The following is an 18,049-nucleotide window of genomic DNA, read 5'->3' as shown; positions in this document are numbered from 1 at the left end:
TTCTACTCCAGATTTTATACAAAATATGGGGGAATCTGCTGTTATTCTCCAGAGTGTGAATTCATGAATATATGTGAATATTTAGAAAATAAAAAACTTTTGCAAATATTTATTTAAATTAGCTCATGGGATTAAGGGATGTACAACAATTCTTACCTTCCCAGAAACAGATTTTAGATACAAGTCAAAGGTAACATTTATAAAAGTGGATTCAAATATAGTAAGTACTTGTATAGCAATGCTTTGGTATGTGCTACTTTCATATAAAGCATTTTAGTAAGTATGTGATCATAGATTGGACTGAAAAATAGGTTTGAAGATTTTAATGAACCTACATTTAGCAAATATAACCCATGGAACTATTTAAATGCTTTAAATTTTATACGCATATAAATACACATACCTTAAAGAATTCTTTCTTTTCAACTTGTTCATTGCCATCTGTATCCAACATTTTAAAGGCAATCTGAAATCCAGTCTGGGGCTCTGCAACAAATTGCAAAAGAACTTTATTGTAAATACACATACACACACTTACACTAGTACTTAAATATTTAATGCAAAAGGAATATTGCCTATGGTCCAGGTCTCCATTGTTATGCATGCATGACATTTCCAGTAAACCACATGCACCTCCTCCAATATAAGCAAACTTTTAAAGCACCTTTTAACTACCATTTCAAGGGATAATTAATGCAAGAAATGCCAGCAGTGCCTAAGTACAGCCATGAATGTCCATCTGATCACAACAACTGTGAAAATATTGTGTGTCTTACTGTCCTGGTCTTAGATCTTCTCTATAGATGTCTCCATAATCCCATGAAATTTCTGAAGTCTAGCTCTGCCTTGATCGTTAGAGCTCCTTTTCAGGTGAGAAGCCTGGAAAGTGCCTTGAGAAACCAATAATTATCCCCAGACTGCATGAAAGAGCTTAGTGTACTCCTCTGGTACTCCTTGCATGCATTACTGGATGTCAGTATTTGCAGTCTTCCCTAGCAAACAGACTGATCTTGTAACGATGGCCAGCTCTCTCGGCTCCTGCTCCTGCTGTGTTAGCCCCCAGGCCTTTTTTTTTTCCTACCTTTCTCCTTCCTCCCTAAACAGTGTACTCAGATGTTACTGAGATGTAATAAACCACTCTTTCTGGCCTTTTTGGACAAAAGCATGTTTTGTATGACTCCCATCAAGCTGACTTTTTCAGGAATTTTATACAATTTTACCCTGCATTTCCTTCACCGAGTGGATGTTTCTTTTCAGCACAAAAACGTAATAAGTTCTGGATCTTGCAGGTGCTATAAAAACCTGGTGTGTTTTGAGGTCCTTCCCACAATTTCCTGATCTTACTTTGCTTACAGGAGATGGCCTCACTCATTAGCAGCCCACACAGGAGCAGCATGCTGCTGAAATGTAGTTATAGTTCACTGCAGTAGCAAACACTTATCCCAGTAATTTCTGGAGCAGGTGAATTAATTCCAGTCAAGTCAGGCATTAATATGAAAGCCATGAACTTCTTGTCCCTAGAATGTATTCATGTTTCCAAGAACAATGTTGGACTCATGAGGGCAGTGAAACTATCTCCAAAAAAACTCTAATGCCTTTGGAGTTTTTCTTTTGGAAATACGTTCTTCTTCCAGCTCCATTCTGTGAAGTTTTAAGTTTTGCTTTTTTTTTTTTTTTTTAATCTTTCTGCAAAGGGAACAATTTGAAGAAATACTGTTCCCTTTTAAGTGATTACAAGATGGTTAAAGAGAGCACTATTTTTACGTTTTAGAAATAACTACACCTTTAGCAGCCAACTGATGTTCTTTGTGGAGCAACCTTGTGACACAGGGTTATTTTATAAACACCGCTGCAATCTGCACAGCAGAGACCTTCCCCAGCAACTGGGCTGCAATAATCAAACCTGGCTTCTTTTCCATGGAAATGCCACATGCTAAATTCGTGTTACTAGTATAAAAGCAAGAAGAGCCTACCTTAGAACATATTTAGAGAATAAAAGTAGTTGATGTATTTAATAGTAATTCGTACCATCTGTGTTGCAATTTTCAGATAAGAGAGCTGTTACTGAAAATGTAGGACCTAAAGCTGCTTATAGTGTTCAGAGATGACATACTTATCTGATATGATGTAAACCCAAAGGTATGTGTTCGTAAAATAAGCACAGTTCAAAAACTACCTCAGATATATTTGTATTTAATTAGAATCAGGCAAAATTCCAAAATCTGAACAGAAAAGCTTCATCTTGGCTATGAGTGCAGGTTAATACCTAGGTGCTTCCCCTCCAACTATTCCTATGTTGACCAAGCTGTCAACTCCTGTGACTGGCTAACTGAGATGAAGCTTTACGTAAAGGTGACAACTTTAGCTCCTGGGCTCCTTCACCAGGCAGGGCTTTACCAGCAGCTCCAGTACACAACTGCTGGAAATGAAATTCAATACAGCACTGGAAGGAAAAAAAAAGACTGCGATGATACAAGGCAAACAGAAAAGAGAAAAGGGGATCAGAGGGGCAAAATAAAACCTTTGCCTGTCACAAAATCACATTTTCAAGTTGTACAACAGGCAGCATGGTCTCGTCAGTAGTGTCCTGGAACCAGGACTCTGGAAACCTGGTGACTCTTCTCCTGTTTCCCTATTGCTCTGTTGGTGACTTAGCAGTAGTCATTTAAATACTAATGGCTGCTTTAAGAAATCTCACATTAATTCTCACTACTGAGATAAGTAAGTTGTGTAACTGGGGGTCGACTGACATGGGATACTTGTTAGGCAAAGATAGAGGCACTAACACTTGTTGATATTTGCTTTCAAACTGATCACAATGATAACCCTCTGTGTAACCAAAGCAGCAATATTAGCACTGCATTTTTATTCTGCATCAAAAAGTGCCTCTGTTTTTGCAGTTCAATACATTCCTATATAAATTATGTGAAAAATAACGTTAGTTGATTGTCTGGAGAAGTGGAACAATCTGCTCTGATACTGCTTCAATTTTCTAATTGTTTCAGCCAATAAATCAGTGTGAATTTACTTTCAGCTGCCATAGATTTTTAAAGAAATAGAATCTTTGGCACCTATTTCTGCAACTTTAATTAAGGTATTCTTCTGAAGTTATAATGTGGCTGTTGTGGTTGTCCTTGTTAAAAAAAAAAGTATCTGTCTTTTCTGAGTTGCAGGAAATGTTTTAGAATCAGCTTTCTAACTAGGCTAGACTTATTATTTCTGATTTAAAAAAAAACACTTGAACACATCGTATAACTCGTGTTCAAGTTGCATGCAGCACCAGACAGTCACTGCTGGTGACACAGTATATTTGTACGTTTAAGTAGGTTATCTTAATGCATATATACTATTTAATACTGTGTACTAGCTGGAGTTTCCAAAGAGATTATCCTTCATGCTGCATAGTAGGAAGTAATGCAGTTCTGCTGAGAAATATGTAAGTTGCAAAAGGGCCACCTAAGCTGTGTGAGAGGTGTGTACCGACAGTCATTATCTGCAAAGGCTGGACATATTCTCTCCATTCTATGGAGACCAACATTACTTACTTGTAATACACTGTGACAGGGTGGATTTCTAGAGCAAGGAAAATTTGCCAATTTGTTTAAGCCCCTGCCACGGACCTCACAGCCACGGAAGTGATGAAGCTTGAGCATCTACAGTCCATCAGGATAAGAGTGACTGCTTCCTCGTCTCCTTTCCCCATCCACTGATACCATGAGTATGCCTAGCTTTGTCCCTTGCTTAAAATGTTAGACCTGTACAAGTCAGTCAAACAAGACTGCACGTGGACTATTACATGGACATGCATTTGGACTAATGCACTACTAGTCTATGGGTCTCACTGCGTAACACTCATTGCATATATCTTATTTCAAATCTCGCTATTTTCCAGCATCACCTATGCTTCCATCAGAACAGCACAGGGAGGTGGCAAGCATGGCACAGAGGAAGTATAGGTGAAGAAAACCAGAATTTCCAAGATCACTTCCACACACAATAAAAAATACCTACTGTTTGCAGATAAAGCAAGTACCAAACAAAAAAGTTTTTTAAAATATGCTTGACAGAGAAAAAGGAAGGAGGCAAAGGAGGGGGCAGAAATACATGCAAAATACTTGAAGAAAATAAAGTAAAAGGAACAGAGGAAAAAAACAGGGTTAAAAAGTCAAACAAAAAGACACTGCAGAATTCTGCTGTTTATTTATATCATCTATTCTGTATTTGAACACATGAATAATAGGCTACGACCTTTCTGACACAACAGCTTTTTACACCACTGCATGAGCTATAATGTTAATGTCTCATTGTCCAAAATGACTAAAACTACTATCCAGAAAACAAATTATTTACCTTCCCCCACTGTTCATTTTCCCCTTTTTATGTGGTCCTGTAAGCACTGTCTCCCCTCTCTCTAAGTCTCTTGAAAGACTTTTCTGATCTCATGGTGCAGGGATTATCATGATTTTTTAAGTACTACTATGGACCAATGATGACACCATGGAAGTAAGGTGCAATCAGTTAAATCCACTTTATATTAATGCCTTATCACTCTATATATAATAATAGTTCTTTACATTTTAGTATAATGTAGAAATTTAGAAGCTAAAACACACCAGAAGTTGTTCCTGGAAAGCTGTTAGTAACTGAGTATTTACACATATCTATTTTAAATATATAATACTTACTTGTAAGGATTGTCAGCAAAAATAGGTACTCTGCATAAGATATCAACCCTGAAATAAAAGAGTTAAAGAATGACTTGCAAAAAAAATAAATTAAAAATACTTAATAGCAAGACTTGAAAGATCAAATCTTATAAATATAAAAAAAACGTAGTTTAACATTGTATTAAATAGGTTATTAAAGTAAGCCATGTTATTATTTAATAAAATTTTTACTTCTGTTTTTAGTGGTCTGAAGGTAAAATTCCCTATCCAGAGACTCATCAATGTTTACGTCTAATCAAGAAAGTAAGGTTTATTTGGTATTAAATAAAGGGCCTACACTAAATCTTTGGATTCTCACTGAAAACATTCAATGTTTATATAAAAGGCAAATAAATTAAATGTGCTTTGTCACATTTAGTACCTGGGAGGAGAACTCCTCTAACGTTACCCTGAAGGATCAAAGCCCTCCATCCTTTGGCAGCCTCGGGAAGGCGGGGAATAGCTTCCCTCTAATTCTCAAGGGGAACATGGTAACGCACAAAGCTGCCAAGCTGCTAGATTGTGCTGATAGTACTGCTGGGCCCTGCGCCAAGAGGAGGCTTCTTTTTTATTTTTTAATTTTTTTTTTAAAATAGGAACATGCCCTTTCTACAAGGTGAAAGTATTTTCCCCCCTTTTGAAGGAAAATTCCAGTGTTTTCCTTTGAAATACTGCCTTAAGTGAAAAGCCTGAACAAACACAAAGATGTGATAGCGTCAAAATAGAGTGTACAAGCTAAAGATAGAGTGTGCATAACGAGGGTGGTTAAACAACAGAATCTGAACCATCTGCCTGCAATAATGTTTGGAGAAAAAAAAAAAAAGTGAAGGGCTTTTTTATAGATCACTTTTCAAAATAACTGAGCTACTTATAACTTGTGAGCTAAACATTGTATAATGCTGAAGCTGCTTAAAATAATGAAGCTCAAACATGCCTATCTGTGCAAAGATAAACTATTTTTTATAATTTATATTTAGTTAATTGATAGATAAGGAATCCACTTAAGCTTCGGTAATAAACAATTAACTTCTGATAAATTACTATGCAGAGCCAACAGCATTTGTGTTTGACCTCCGACAGTGACTTAACACTAAGTTTTAAGTACCAGAGTTTAGAAATATTAAATTGCTGCATACAAGAGTCTGAAAATAGGAGAACAAGTCTTAGCTAAAGACTGATCTAATGCTGATCCTGTTGCTCGCTCACTCTGGGTCCATATCTCAGCTTTATTCCCCATCAAAATAGGGCTATTCACCCTATTATCCAGCGTGCACCACGTGTAAATCAGCACAGTCCTACAGTCATACTATACACCGTGGAAATAAAAAATATTTTAATCTCAAAGATTTAGTTTTGCTACAAGTTTTGGGGTTACTTCCATTGCAAGAATGTAAAATATTATTTGCATTGCTGTAAAACTTGGAATCGTGTTCCCAGACAAAGTATCCAGGATTTTTCCAAATTCGAAACCAAACAGAGAAAGAACTCCTACCCCATTTATTTTATCTTATATGCCCAAGTAGAAGACAAGATTTAAAAAATGGATATAAACAAACGGGAGGAAAAGAAATCAAGCAAACAGTGTGATGGGCAGTGATCAAGATTCCTACTCCCTAATTTTGTTTTGTGCATGACACAGCAAATGACTTTTTAAAGGAAGAATATAAGGGAAGACAGGGCGGTAACTTTCAAGTCTATATAGAAAACACCTCCAGTCATGGACTGCAATGGTATCAGCACAAGGATCTCTGCCTGAACATTGAACCAGCAAGAGGTGAAGGCCAGCATCACTGGCCAAGGAGAAGTGGGAGTCTGCCTCCTGGCTGTCTTGAGATGTGCTGCACAGGGGTAATAAGGAAGACCTGGAAAGTGAAAACAAGCAGCTTACACTAAATAAAACAGAACAAGGACAGCACAGCGTTGGCATATAAAAGAAGAGATGATACATACACAGGAGATATGCAAGAAAAACATATTTATCAATGCATTTTTAAGGATATTAACATGGCAGATTATGCTTGGTAAAGTCAGAGAAAAAACAAAGTTGTAATAACTGAGATAGAAAATGCTGAGTACCTGGAGAGTTTCAGCTATATGGGTAGACAGGAAACATATCTTATAAAATTTTGCAGAAAGTATCTGCAAAATGTATATGGAGATAGTAAGATGTAAAGAAAAGACCACTTTAAAGACAATACCTTGCTTGTTGGCTCAAGGGAAAAGCAAGATAGTGCTATTCACTTAAACTGCAGAGGCTGGCTAAGAACCAGTGAGACACAGACTGTTTTCATCATCTTCCCACAAGCTGACTGAGAAGTCAGTATAGTGAAATAGGTAAAAAGCTAAATATAGTAAAAATATGTAAAAAACCTTCTTGATTGTTCTTTAAAATCCATCTCAGTGCCTTAAAGCAAATCCACAGGCTATCTGGCATTTCCTAGCAGAGCGATTATACTAAAATAATTTGAGGTAAGATTTTTTAAACTTGTGGACAACATTACTTAAAAGATTCAATGCAACAAATGTAAAAATAAAAACAACAAACCCACAGAAAATTATATCCATGTCCAAGTAAAATTTAAAAGACAAAAACTTTACATTCTGTTGAATGACTCAGCATACTTGTAGCCAAGTATTTGCAGTTAGCATTGGCAAAACAGTGTCATTTTCTAACACTATATGAACCTTCCCTATCCCTCTCTGGAAATCTCTACCCTCAACTTTATAGCAAATGCTGACAGTGCAATATTTATTGCTGAATAAATCCTAACTATACCCACAAAGTATGACATGAGTTTTAAAACTGCCCGCTAGAAGGCAGAATTCGCTAGCGCTACATTTTACAAACTGGACTGATGACAGTTTTCCCTCTACTTGGTATTTAAGTAACAATTTGAAGGTAGTTAAAATAATCCCAGCTAAACAGTGGAACAGCTGTAGATTCATTATTCTGCTGCTTGTAATGTATTTAATACATAAATATTTACACTGAAAAAAATGTAGTAATAACGCATCTTAAAGCAAAAGTATCAAAGTCACTAGAGAGGCATCACGACCAAAAACCGTAAAAACTCCATGTGTTGTGGAGACATATGGATGACTGCACTGAACGCTCCTGCATCGTCTCAAACTCCTAGCTGACCTTTGAAGGACAGAGTACACAAACCCACAGTCCTAAACAAGGCAAGATCAATGCCTTGTCCAGAATGCAAAAGATGCCAGCGTTATCACCAAGCCCACTTTCTGCCAAGCAATCTGCTGGGAGAGGTGCAGTAAAAGGAGGCTGTGCTGATTTGCTGTGTTTTCTCTTTCTTTGGTGGATTCCTTGTTTTCTCAGGCAGAGTGCTTCAGGGATTTGCAGTGTCAGCCACTAGAAAAAGAAAGGCTCTAAAAAAGCAGGGATAGAGAAAGAATATCCAAGAATTACAGACTGAGAATCCTTTAAACCCAGTCCTGGGAAATCACGTGATTAGTAATTTGAAAAGGCAGGGAATGACTACTCAATAAAAAATCCAGCCTTCCCTAGGACAGGAAAAAATTGTTCAACTTGTTCAGAGATGTTTCAGGGCTTTTGGGGTATGCTGGGTCTTGCAGGAGTGGACTGACAATAAAGCATCCAGCTGAAGACCCATCCACATCTGCAAAAGGACACAAGAAGTGAACCGGAGGCAGAAGAGGCCATGAGGCCCAAGGGCAGCCAAAACGCCACCGGCTGAGATCGCAGGCTGCCCTCTCGGCACAAGCTGCCAGCCATTGACAGGGATCTGCTGCGCGTGGAGAGAGCACGGCTCATGCCGTGGCAGTGCAAAGGCACATTTTCCAGAAACACTCACAGGATAAGGGATTCAGGCTGTAGTCTACGATACAGAAAGTTTTTGAACAGAAGCTGTTGGCCTTTCTCATTAGTTTGTGGTTTCAGTCTTTGTTACTGGTGAAAGGGTTAATTACTCATCTATTTGGCTTCCTTGATCTTGTTTTTTTCTCCCTTCAGTTAATTTATTCTAATGAGGTGTTTACTTAGTGTTCTTTATTTCCCTATTCTTATACAAACAATATCCCAGCTCTCACCACGAGTTTTTTCTTTACGTAGCCCAATATAAGGTAGAAATGCTGGGTGAGAAGAAACCAAAGCACATTGGTGCTGCGAAGGGCCGCTGAGCTCCTGAAGAAGGAGAAGTAAGATAAACTGCTCTTGGAATCAGGGATGCTACTTTACATAACTAGATACAAATTTTATTTTTAGATTCCATGCATTTAAGCTATACAGTGAAACAGCAGCTTATTAACAACAAGTCTTAAAAATCCATTTTGTGCTGAAGTCATGCCTTTAGATCCTTTCTTTTCTACAAGTAGTAGGCTTTCCAATTTCTTTCATGTCTCCTGCACCTCAGAAGGCTTTCAATTCCCAGCTCTGCCTCTTTACTCTCTCTTGCATAACTGAGAGATTTGCCAAGGAGGCATATACTGGGCTAGATAGGGATGAAGTCAAATCCATGGAAACTTCTTTAAAAAAACATTCAGATTCATACCATATAATGAGATACAAAACAAGATGTATTTTTCAGTATCAAAAGCACTCATTACCTTTATCACCAAGCTCCCTAAAAAAGGTTGGTCCTGGTTTAGTTTTGGCAACACATAGCAGTGCAGCATCTACCTCCTTTAAAGACACAAACAATAAAATACAATTAAAATAATAAAATATAAAGCCTGTTTTGGAAGAGAAGTCTATTCAGTTGAGTAACAGAAAAAATGCAAGTTCTTTTGAAGAAGGAAAGGAACATTTTGCTTACCTTTTTTGTCAGTTTCTTGGCTGAGGCTTTACCTATAATAATAATAAAAAAAAATCATCATCATTCAGTAACAAACTGACTTTAAACTTTGATCAGGTTCTGTGGCATTTCTTCAGATTTTAATGGGAAAACGCTAAGTAATATGAAACAGAGTATTTTGTAATAGGCAGTTTGTTTCTAATTCCCACAACCATCAAGAAAGGACAACATTTTAAAATAACAACAGCCGTCTGTTCAAATGTTCTTACAACCTAGATGAAACCACAGCCCGCTTTGGTATCTATGACTGACTTCCTAGTGTGATTTTGCATACTGTAAGCTACAAATGTAGTACAGATTCCAAAGCAAGATTATACAGTAAGAAACAACTGTAGTATTTACGAAGGGAGTTGCATGCAGACATAACAATGCTTCCAAGTGCAGGCTGAGTATGCAAAAGCTAAGAAATATTTAAAAAGAGAAAAAAGAACGAAAATGTTGATGTTTCCATTAAGCAGAAGTAAACTGAACAACTCTGCTCCTGAAAGAGCATCAGATGAAACCATGCAAAATCCTAAGTGTTTATTAGTAGGTTCAAGTCCATACACTCAAATAGGGGAGCCAGTGGCAGCTGTATAGCTTGTATTCCTGTGTAAAACACCTGTTTGGGGAGCTGCGATGTATTGTCAGTGAAATGTTTCAGCTGGTTAGGCAGGGACCACAGACATCCTGCCATCACGGACTGGCCAGAGCTGTGCTCCATCCCTTCTCAGTCTATCTGCCTTATCACACTGGTCTGTCTCCTCAGCATTGTTCCTCACACAGTTCTTAAAACCCTGTGTCCTTCACTCTTACCACTCTCAGCTCACTGCTCCCTTCCTTCATCACCAGTTCCTCTGGATTCCAGCCAGCTATCCCCTCCTATTTATTCACACTGTGTAAGCTCAAGCCAAGCTGCTTGTTTGCTCTGAGGACTGGTGCCCCTGTGCACAGCAGCTGGCTTTGCTCCATGCTCAGACTCCGAGGCTTACTTTGCTGTTTCACGGGCATCTTGCATCCAAAGGATCACTAGTGCAGCACCACTGTTTGGAAACGGACATGATGGAGGCAGCCATCAACAAAGTTCTGCCAAGCATTGTCACAGGCCTGTAATTTAGTCAGACAGAAGTGCACTCTCTGGAAAACAGTGGATTTCCATAAAGCTGGCATAAGACATGCTCAGCTGCAGGGGTTCTCCACTGGCAACTTTTAGCTTCAGACGAGGGATGCTACTGGAACATCTCAACCAGCAATATGTCATTTCTCAGCACAGGCAAACCAGCGCCCTGGCCTCTGCTCCCTGAATGGGCAGAAACAGTTTTGCTGATAAATTCCTCTCCCCACCCTGCCTCTCCCCAAATCAGCCTAAGGCAGACACCTGGCACATAACATTTCAACCCAAATGTTTAAGTTTGACAAAAGTTATAAGCAACTAAAATTAGGGTTTTAATACTGGAGTGTTGAGTGACCCAAGCAACAGGTGTTGCCAACACCACCTGTTACTGTGGATGAATGCATTTCTGTGCAGTGTGTACATATATTTACACCCATGTAGACACACATATATAAAGCTACACAGATAGATATCTTCTAGCTCACAGGATGTATGAAATCTACTTTGCCTCATTTGAGATAAAAGAAGTCAGACTAGTAAAAGGCTGGGAGAACAAGCAAAAATCACTACATCTAGTAAAGCTGAGTCCTGAACACCAGTCTAACACTGTTTGCTGCTGCACAGCATTTTAATAAATGCCTACTTAGCAAATCAAGCGATTAGATCTCAGCTCTGAAATGTTGCGGCCTCTGTACAGCGTGCTTCAATGTGGAATTAAACTACAGCAGCTCTTTTGGCTCTGGGAGACTTGCATAGCAAGCAGCCTTATAGGAGGGCATGAGTCAGGCTGTAGCTCTGTGAAAAACAGTATCTGAAAGAAAAAAAGGGAAACCCACCCTGCAATGTTTTTCACTGTAAATGCTCTTTGCACTTGTCTATACTGAAGGCAGTCATACACCCTTATCTGGTTAACAGCAGCTCCACTCATTCCACTCTCCTGGTGGCCCCAAGAGCATCACCTCGGGGATGACACCTGCTACTGCAGAAACATACTGCAACCAGGAGCTTGATGAAGGGAGACAAGCAGAACTCTGCGAGCTGAAAAGCACTGGGAGCTACGGTTGAGACACTAGTTGGCCAAGCTTGTGAGGCTCTACATTTGGTTAAGACCATGTCTCTCTTCTTTGTGTTGTATTCAGCACAGTAACCCCGAAACACTTCAGCTACCCAGTTTTAGGAAACACATCCCTAGTGAGAATTACCCTACCTTGATAAAAATTAAGATAAGGAAAGAGAATCTCTTGTAGACACATGGACTCTTTTCACCAGCCAGAAGTTACAACCTCAACTGCCTAGAGCTCATACAAATGGCTGTGGCTGCCGTCAACATCTGCTCTCTTGCACTGAACTGTGGCCACCCTCCTGAGGACATTTAAAATGTTGACATGCTGATTTGACCTCTTTCAGAGATGAAAAGGCAGTAACAATAATGATACAGAGGTGCTCATGCTACCCTTGAATATGGGAACCTTGGCACTGGTGAAAGGACTAGTGGAGGAGAGGAAGCCTTTGCTGAGTGGCAGAAGAAGACAGTCACATCACCCCAGGACACGGTGAGGGGCAGAATGAAGTGGGTGAGAGGTGGCTCCTGCCACATCTGACTGCACAGGGGGCAGTAGCTACAATAAAAGCAAAAAAGGCAGGGGGAAAGGGACAGATTGAAAGATAAACAAAGACATTTCGACTTTTCTTAGTAAATACAGCGGTGATAAATGTGGAGCCTTTTAATGGTGCTTTTCTCAAATGAGCTTCAAAATCAGAAGATTTAATAACCTAGTTAAGTGAAAATGGCATACAGATGTCAGTAAGCATGTGTGCCAGTAGGCCAGAAATTTGTTTGAAAAAAATCTGACATTTGGGACACTAGTGTTATTTTTCAGATTGCTGTTTGTGTATAGTATTAGAATGCAATCTTATAATAATAATTTAAACTGTAGGATGACTTTCCTCCAGTAATTACTTGGATATTGTCTAAGAATTAAATCCAGTTATATTCTGTAGGTACTGTCACCATATAAAATCATCCGAAGACTCAAAGCTCAGTTTTCATTTGGAAACATTAGCTACTTTCATTGTAGCACTCAAAATATTCCTTGAATACTAATTTAACTCTTAGTGCTTATTCTCTCCATTTCTCCACTTCCTAACAATGAGATCCCTTTAAACACCAACAAGGAAAGTTCTGTTAATGTCGCACACTACTGTATCAAATGTGCAGCCCTCTGAGGAACCAGGTGGCTTTAAGATCTTGTCTACAATAATTAGGAAAAGAAGGTTAACTCCTCTTTGTAGAAAATGCATTGCAAAGGTATGAACAGTCTTCTTAGCTGGTTTGTACACTGAAAAAAAGAGCACCTCTTCCTTTCTATCGATTAAATATTGGTGCTGTCGCTCCTGACACATGACTACAAATATATGAGGATCTAAGTCTTTCTCTGAGGAATACGGGCAATGGTTATAATTATTAGGAACTATTTAATCTAATAGCTAAAAGATCTGTACAGTGCACTTTTCTATAGTTTTGTTCTTTTACCTTGATAGTTTCTTACTAATAGGTAAATTAGTGACATAATGTTTGCAGTAGTAACAGTTTTACTTTGGTATCTAAAAAAATCCTTGGAATTTTTATTGTTTTGAACTTCAGTGAATGAGAAGAACAACTACTCCCCCCCCCCCCCCAAGATTGTAATGGAATTCTGGCTTAAAGGACAGTGAGTATTTTCAAGGGTGTCTACATACTTTAAAGATGGTATTGTCTAATTTTCACCATCTATAGTGGATCCATGAAACAACGAGGTACAGACACACCTTTCACAGACAAAAAGCCATTTTAGCTTTTTAAGATGAATGAATACTGAGTCTTACCTACATGCACACAAATTCTGTGCTGTTAGCCAAGGAAGTTAGCTGACAACTGTAATTAAGAAAACACTGCCAGAGCAGCTACATCTGTCTAAATTCGCCCTCGGCAAACCTCGGTATTTTGTCATGTACATTTCTTACAATAGAAGTGTTTCCATCATCTATCATTTTTTTTACACTAGGATGTAGAATGGACCTGACATCAATGTTAGGATTAACATTAGGAAAGGGCTGAATTGAACAAGTACTCACTTGCATTCAGTAACACCTATTTACACCTGTACAGCTAAGGAAAGGCTTAGATCTGACAAAAGATGTTTAGAGCCAAAGAATGAACAAAATCACTAAGACCAACCATTATAACAACAATAATCAAATGCAAAAGCAAAAGTAGAGAAGCTACTACTAACTGCAAGGAAACGTAATTTTACACGTCCGCAAGATTGCTCTATTTTTGTAATACGGAAATTAAAATTATTTTTTGAATCAATCTTTCTCCACAGCCTTAACTTCAAAAGAGAAGAGTATAAAACAGGTATCTTTTCTTAGGGTGACAACAAACTCTTGTCCTTTCTATCAGCAAAGTCACTCAGATGGTTTGAACACGATCTCTTTCTAGCTCCATTTCAGACACAGTGATAAACAATTAAAAAAAAAACCCAAACCATCCTCCTAGTTTTTAAATTTTAGATGGCAATCACTGCTATCTTTGCTGAAGCTTGGCAAGTTCAAAGTCATACTGGGGTACCAGGAAACCATTTGTTTCTTCATGAAAAATTAAGACGAGAACAGCATTAAGTATGTCACAATTCAAACAAAATCTGACTCTGCAAAATGATGAGTGAGATGAACCTTTTAAGCGGATGGGATTTCAGCACAGTCGTAATCTGAGGATCAGGGTGTTTTAAAAACCAAATCCACTGTGTGCAGCTCCTGCTGTGGCCTTTACAGCAGAGCCCACCCTGCAGCCTTCCTGCCATGTGAACAAGAATTTGTATTCCTCTGTTTTAGCCGGCTGCCAACTTTCACACAAGCTGAACTCTGAGAATCCTGCCCCTGCACCCCAGCGAGCTGGGTTAGATAAGAATAGTGTATGCTGATTTCCTTGGGGAGGACCCGTTAAAATTTTTGTTTAAATTAGCCTAAAATAGAAGATCATTTAAATTCAACAGCTTGTATTTCACTCCCAGCTCTCTCTGGTATTTTTAATGATACTGGACAAGTACCTTATCTCAATGTGGTGTCCTTTGTTTACCCCCCTTATTTACATTCTCAGCTCTTTAAAGGTCTTCTATGCATTTATAAAGTACTTACTCCTAACAAAAACAATAATGTAAAGGGCAAAAATTCAAACCAGTAATTAGTTCCTTAAGGCGTTCTTTTGAAATATTGGTGATATTGGAGATAAATCAAGGATAGCAAAAAAAATTAAGGTTATTTTGAAAGCATGACAAAACAGGTGGTCAGATTGCTATGATAGCTCCTAGCAAACCGTATCTGAATAATAAACGAGCATGCCATTTAAATGAATTAAGAATCCACTTCAGCTAGAAAGCTTTTCCTGATTTAGTGCACCGCTCCATTGAAAGATAATTGATAAAAGTCATTTCAATCACATGAATTAGTGAATTGAACCACCTGAATTGAAATCCAAGTATGCCCAGTGGAAAGGGCAATTTGCAGTAATAGGAGCTTCTGATATGCTTTACAAAACAAGCTTTGCATCTGTCCTTCTTTATTTAGAGCAATTGTTCCTTTGAGGAAACAAGAAATATACAGTGCTGGGCCAAGGCCAGCGCTGGCAAATCTCCATTTCAGAAGAGCAGTTGCGTCAGAGCCAGTCAATACCGGAAGGTTTCTCTGTGAGTAAGGCAGCCCTGGGTTAAAAGGGTGGGATGCTGATGCAGGGAGAAAACATCAAAGGATGACACAGTCTTTTAGGAAACTGAAACAGACTGAAAAATTAAGATAAGCCAGTTTTCAAAACTTGTTAAAAAGACTGTGGTACTGAGTCACCAGCAGCGCCAGGAGTTCCGAAATAACTGAAGGCACCAGGGCAAAAGCAGACAGGGTGCTCACTACAGAGCACACAAGCAGCTCAGTTCTCACTGGGACTGCAGCAGGAGTCTGTGGGGAAGGCAGGGAGAGCAGCAGAACAACTTTTCCTTGGGTATTATCCAAGGAAAATTACTTGCTCCCAGATCTGCTCTAGTAACATATCCAAACTGCAGATAGGAAAAACTGAGAATAGGTTCAAACTTCCAAGCTTAGCACAAGACTTGCACTGCAATGATATATAGCATACAGAAAGTTATTCCTGAACAACAGAAAAGTCTAACAGGCGTGTTACGGCAGCCCTTGGCTGCAAAAGGAGCATGTGACACAAGCTAAGAGTTCACATACAAGTAACACATAAGCAGCAAGAGGCCAAGCAGAAAGCACAGTCATGGATGAGCATCTCCCCAGCAGAAGAGGCTGCCAGCCCTCTGGGTTGGTTCTGAGCTCAGGACTGGAGGGAGTATCCAGAGGAAAAATGTCTCGTGTGAAATGCAAGTCCTCAGACTCCCAAATAACCACCTCATGCTTGGTTCCTCTGGCTTAGTTTAGATGTCTAAAAATTATATGCCTAAATCTGAGTGATCTCTACGGTGCTTTGCTGTAACTATGATGGTGTAAGCACATACGTAGAAAAGGGTTTATAATTAACTTTGAAATCTGCTGCTCCTATTTCAGATCTGAAGAGGAGCTCATAAGCCCAAAAGCTTGCCTAATTTTTCTAATTTACAGCAGATAGTCTAATAAAAGATACTATTCTCTGTCTATAGCCCTCACCCTGACTAATGACCCCAGGCTCCCTTTACAGTCAAGGGAGAGAAACAGACACAGGAAAAGAGCAATTTACTCCAGGTTGAGATAGGTGTCTAATACAGGCCTTGGACTCACCTGTTTCCTTCTGCTAACTTTAAAGACATGCTACAATCACTCACTCTGACCTGACATTCAGATTTCGTATGTCTAAACTGAATAAATGAATCCTTCTGCATGCAACCTGGTAACTCACATCACAACTGCTTTTTGTATTTGTAGTTTTTTATAATTTGCGTTACATCTGTAATCTGTTTTTTTCCAACCTCCTGTGTATCAGTCTGATGTTAGAAGTGCTAAGGGCATGTATTCTGTGTTTTATTGAGAACTTAATCAGATACAAGGGCAAAGCGTACTGCAGTTCAAGAGGCACAGTGGCTGCATAACTGGAGCAATGAAGTATTATAAAGGACAATTAAGATTACCTGGAAGGAGCTGTACCCATAATACATGTTTCTGAGACCAGAAGGGTAGAGAATGATTCCTGTCAACCTGCAGAGAACATTACGTAGTTTTGTCTATTGGGATGGATGGCGTTTCCTGAATCTGCACAAAACCATGAACCTTCCACAAAGAGCAGGCAGGCAGAGCCTCAACTCCAGAAAAATTCCTAGTATTAGGCTTGAGATGGTAGTCAGTCTCATCTAGCAAAGAGAACAGCATAAGCCAGACTAAGCCTTCAAGAAGATTTAATTAATAAACTTTGACCCTGCCGTGAAATGAAAAGGAGAGGATTTCTGTAGCATTGCTTGCTTTATGTTGTCATCTCCCATCTCTAACAAAGACTAGTTTTTTAAAAGCTGTAGTGTTGGAGCATATGCTAGGGTAAGGTACTAACAACAGATGAAGACAAACTATTATGATAGCCTTGTAACATTAGAGGTTTAATTCTGCTCCCCTACTACACAGTGTTATAAGTCATCCCTGGCCTAAGGGCTCTGTAATCTACTTTATGGCTAGAGGTGATAAGTATACCAAAAACTAGAAGAACAAATAAAGTAGGATAAGATCAACAAAAATGAAATGACACACTTAAAGATCTAACTGCATACAGAACTTGAGCAAATTGCATCTTCATTGTAAACAGATTATTTTGGATTCAGAACGAAAATGTGTGCAGTTAATCATCCCACAATCAAAATGAAGAAAAAGTCAACACCTTAGCAGCATCAGAAATTGATTCTTACCTCACTTGATTTAACCTTATGTGCTCAATATAAAGCCACCACCACCACTGTAGCAACTACCCCTGTCATCTCACTCAGTGACTTCCTTTATAATTGTATTCTTCCACATATCTGAAGATCATCCCTATGACAAATTGTTACTTTTCACAGGCATCTTACAAAAGGCAAAAAAAAATATAATACAGTTAAAGACTTAAGCACAGAAATATTAAAGACTGTTAATTATTACAGATTGGATTCATTTGATGGCAAACATAACTGAGGTTCCAAGTGAAGAACTCACTCTTTGTGTGGGGATTTATCACTAGCGCAAAGCTACCTTACTAACCCTGGAATAAGGAAAAGAGGACATGTGCCAGAGAGGACTATCTTTTTCACCTTCTTGCTTTGATGCAATTTATCTTCTAAGCAGGAACTGCATCAAACCGACATCAAACTGTGTCAAATTATATGAAGTATAACAGTTGAAATCGGAAGAAATAAACCATATGGTTTATTTATTGT

At 38.7% G+C, this 18,049-nt stretch overlaps 1 protein-coding gene across 1 annotated transcript in view; it reads right to left on the bottom strand.

Moving 5' to 3' along the window:
• Positions 1-18,049, bottom strand: part of MICU2 (mitochondrial calcium uptake 2) — a 148,502-nt gene that overhangs the window by 27,152 nt on the left and 103,301 nt on the right. The window contains exons 3-6 of the mRNA XM_040583489.1: positions 9,500-9,531; positions 9,291-9,366; positions 4,686-4,733; positions 404-486 (exon numbers count right to left, since the gene is read on the bottom strand). Of these exons, the coding sequence (XP_040439423.1) occupies positions 404-486; positions 4,686-4,733; positions 9,291-9,366; positions 9,500-9,531 (239 nt within the window). The remainder of the gene's footprint in view (positions 1-403; positions 487-4,685; positions 4,734-9,290; positions 9,367-9,499; positions 9,532-18,049) is intronic.

The sequence above is a fragment of the Falco naumanni genome, chromosome 2 (genome assembly GCF_017639655.2).
Source record: "Falco naumanni isolate bFalNau1 chromosome 2, bFalNau1.pat, whole genome shotgun sequence".
Taxonomy (NCBI): domain Eukaryota; kingdom Metazoa; phylum Chordata; class Aves; order Falconiformes; family Falconidae; genus Falco; species Falco naumanni.
This window is presented reverse-complemented; position numbering and strand designations above follow the sequence as displayed.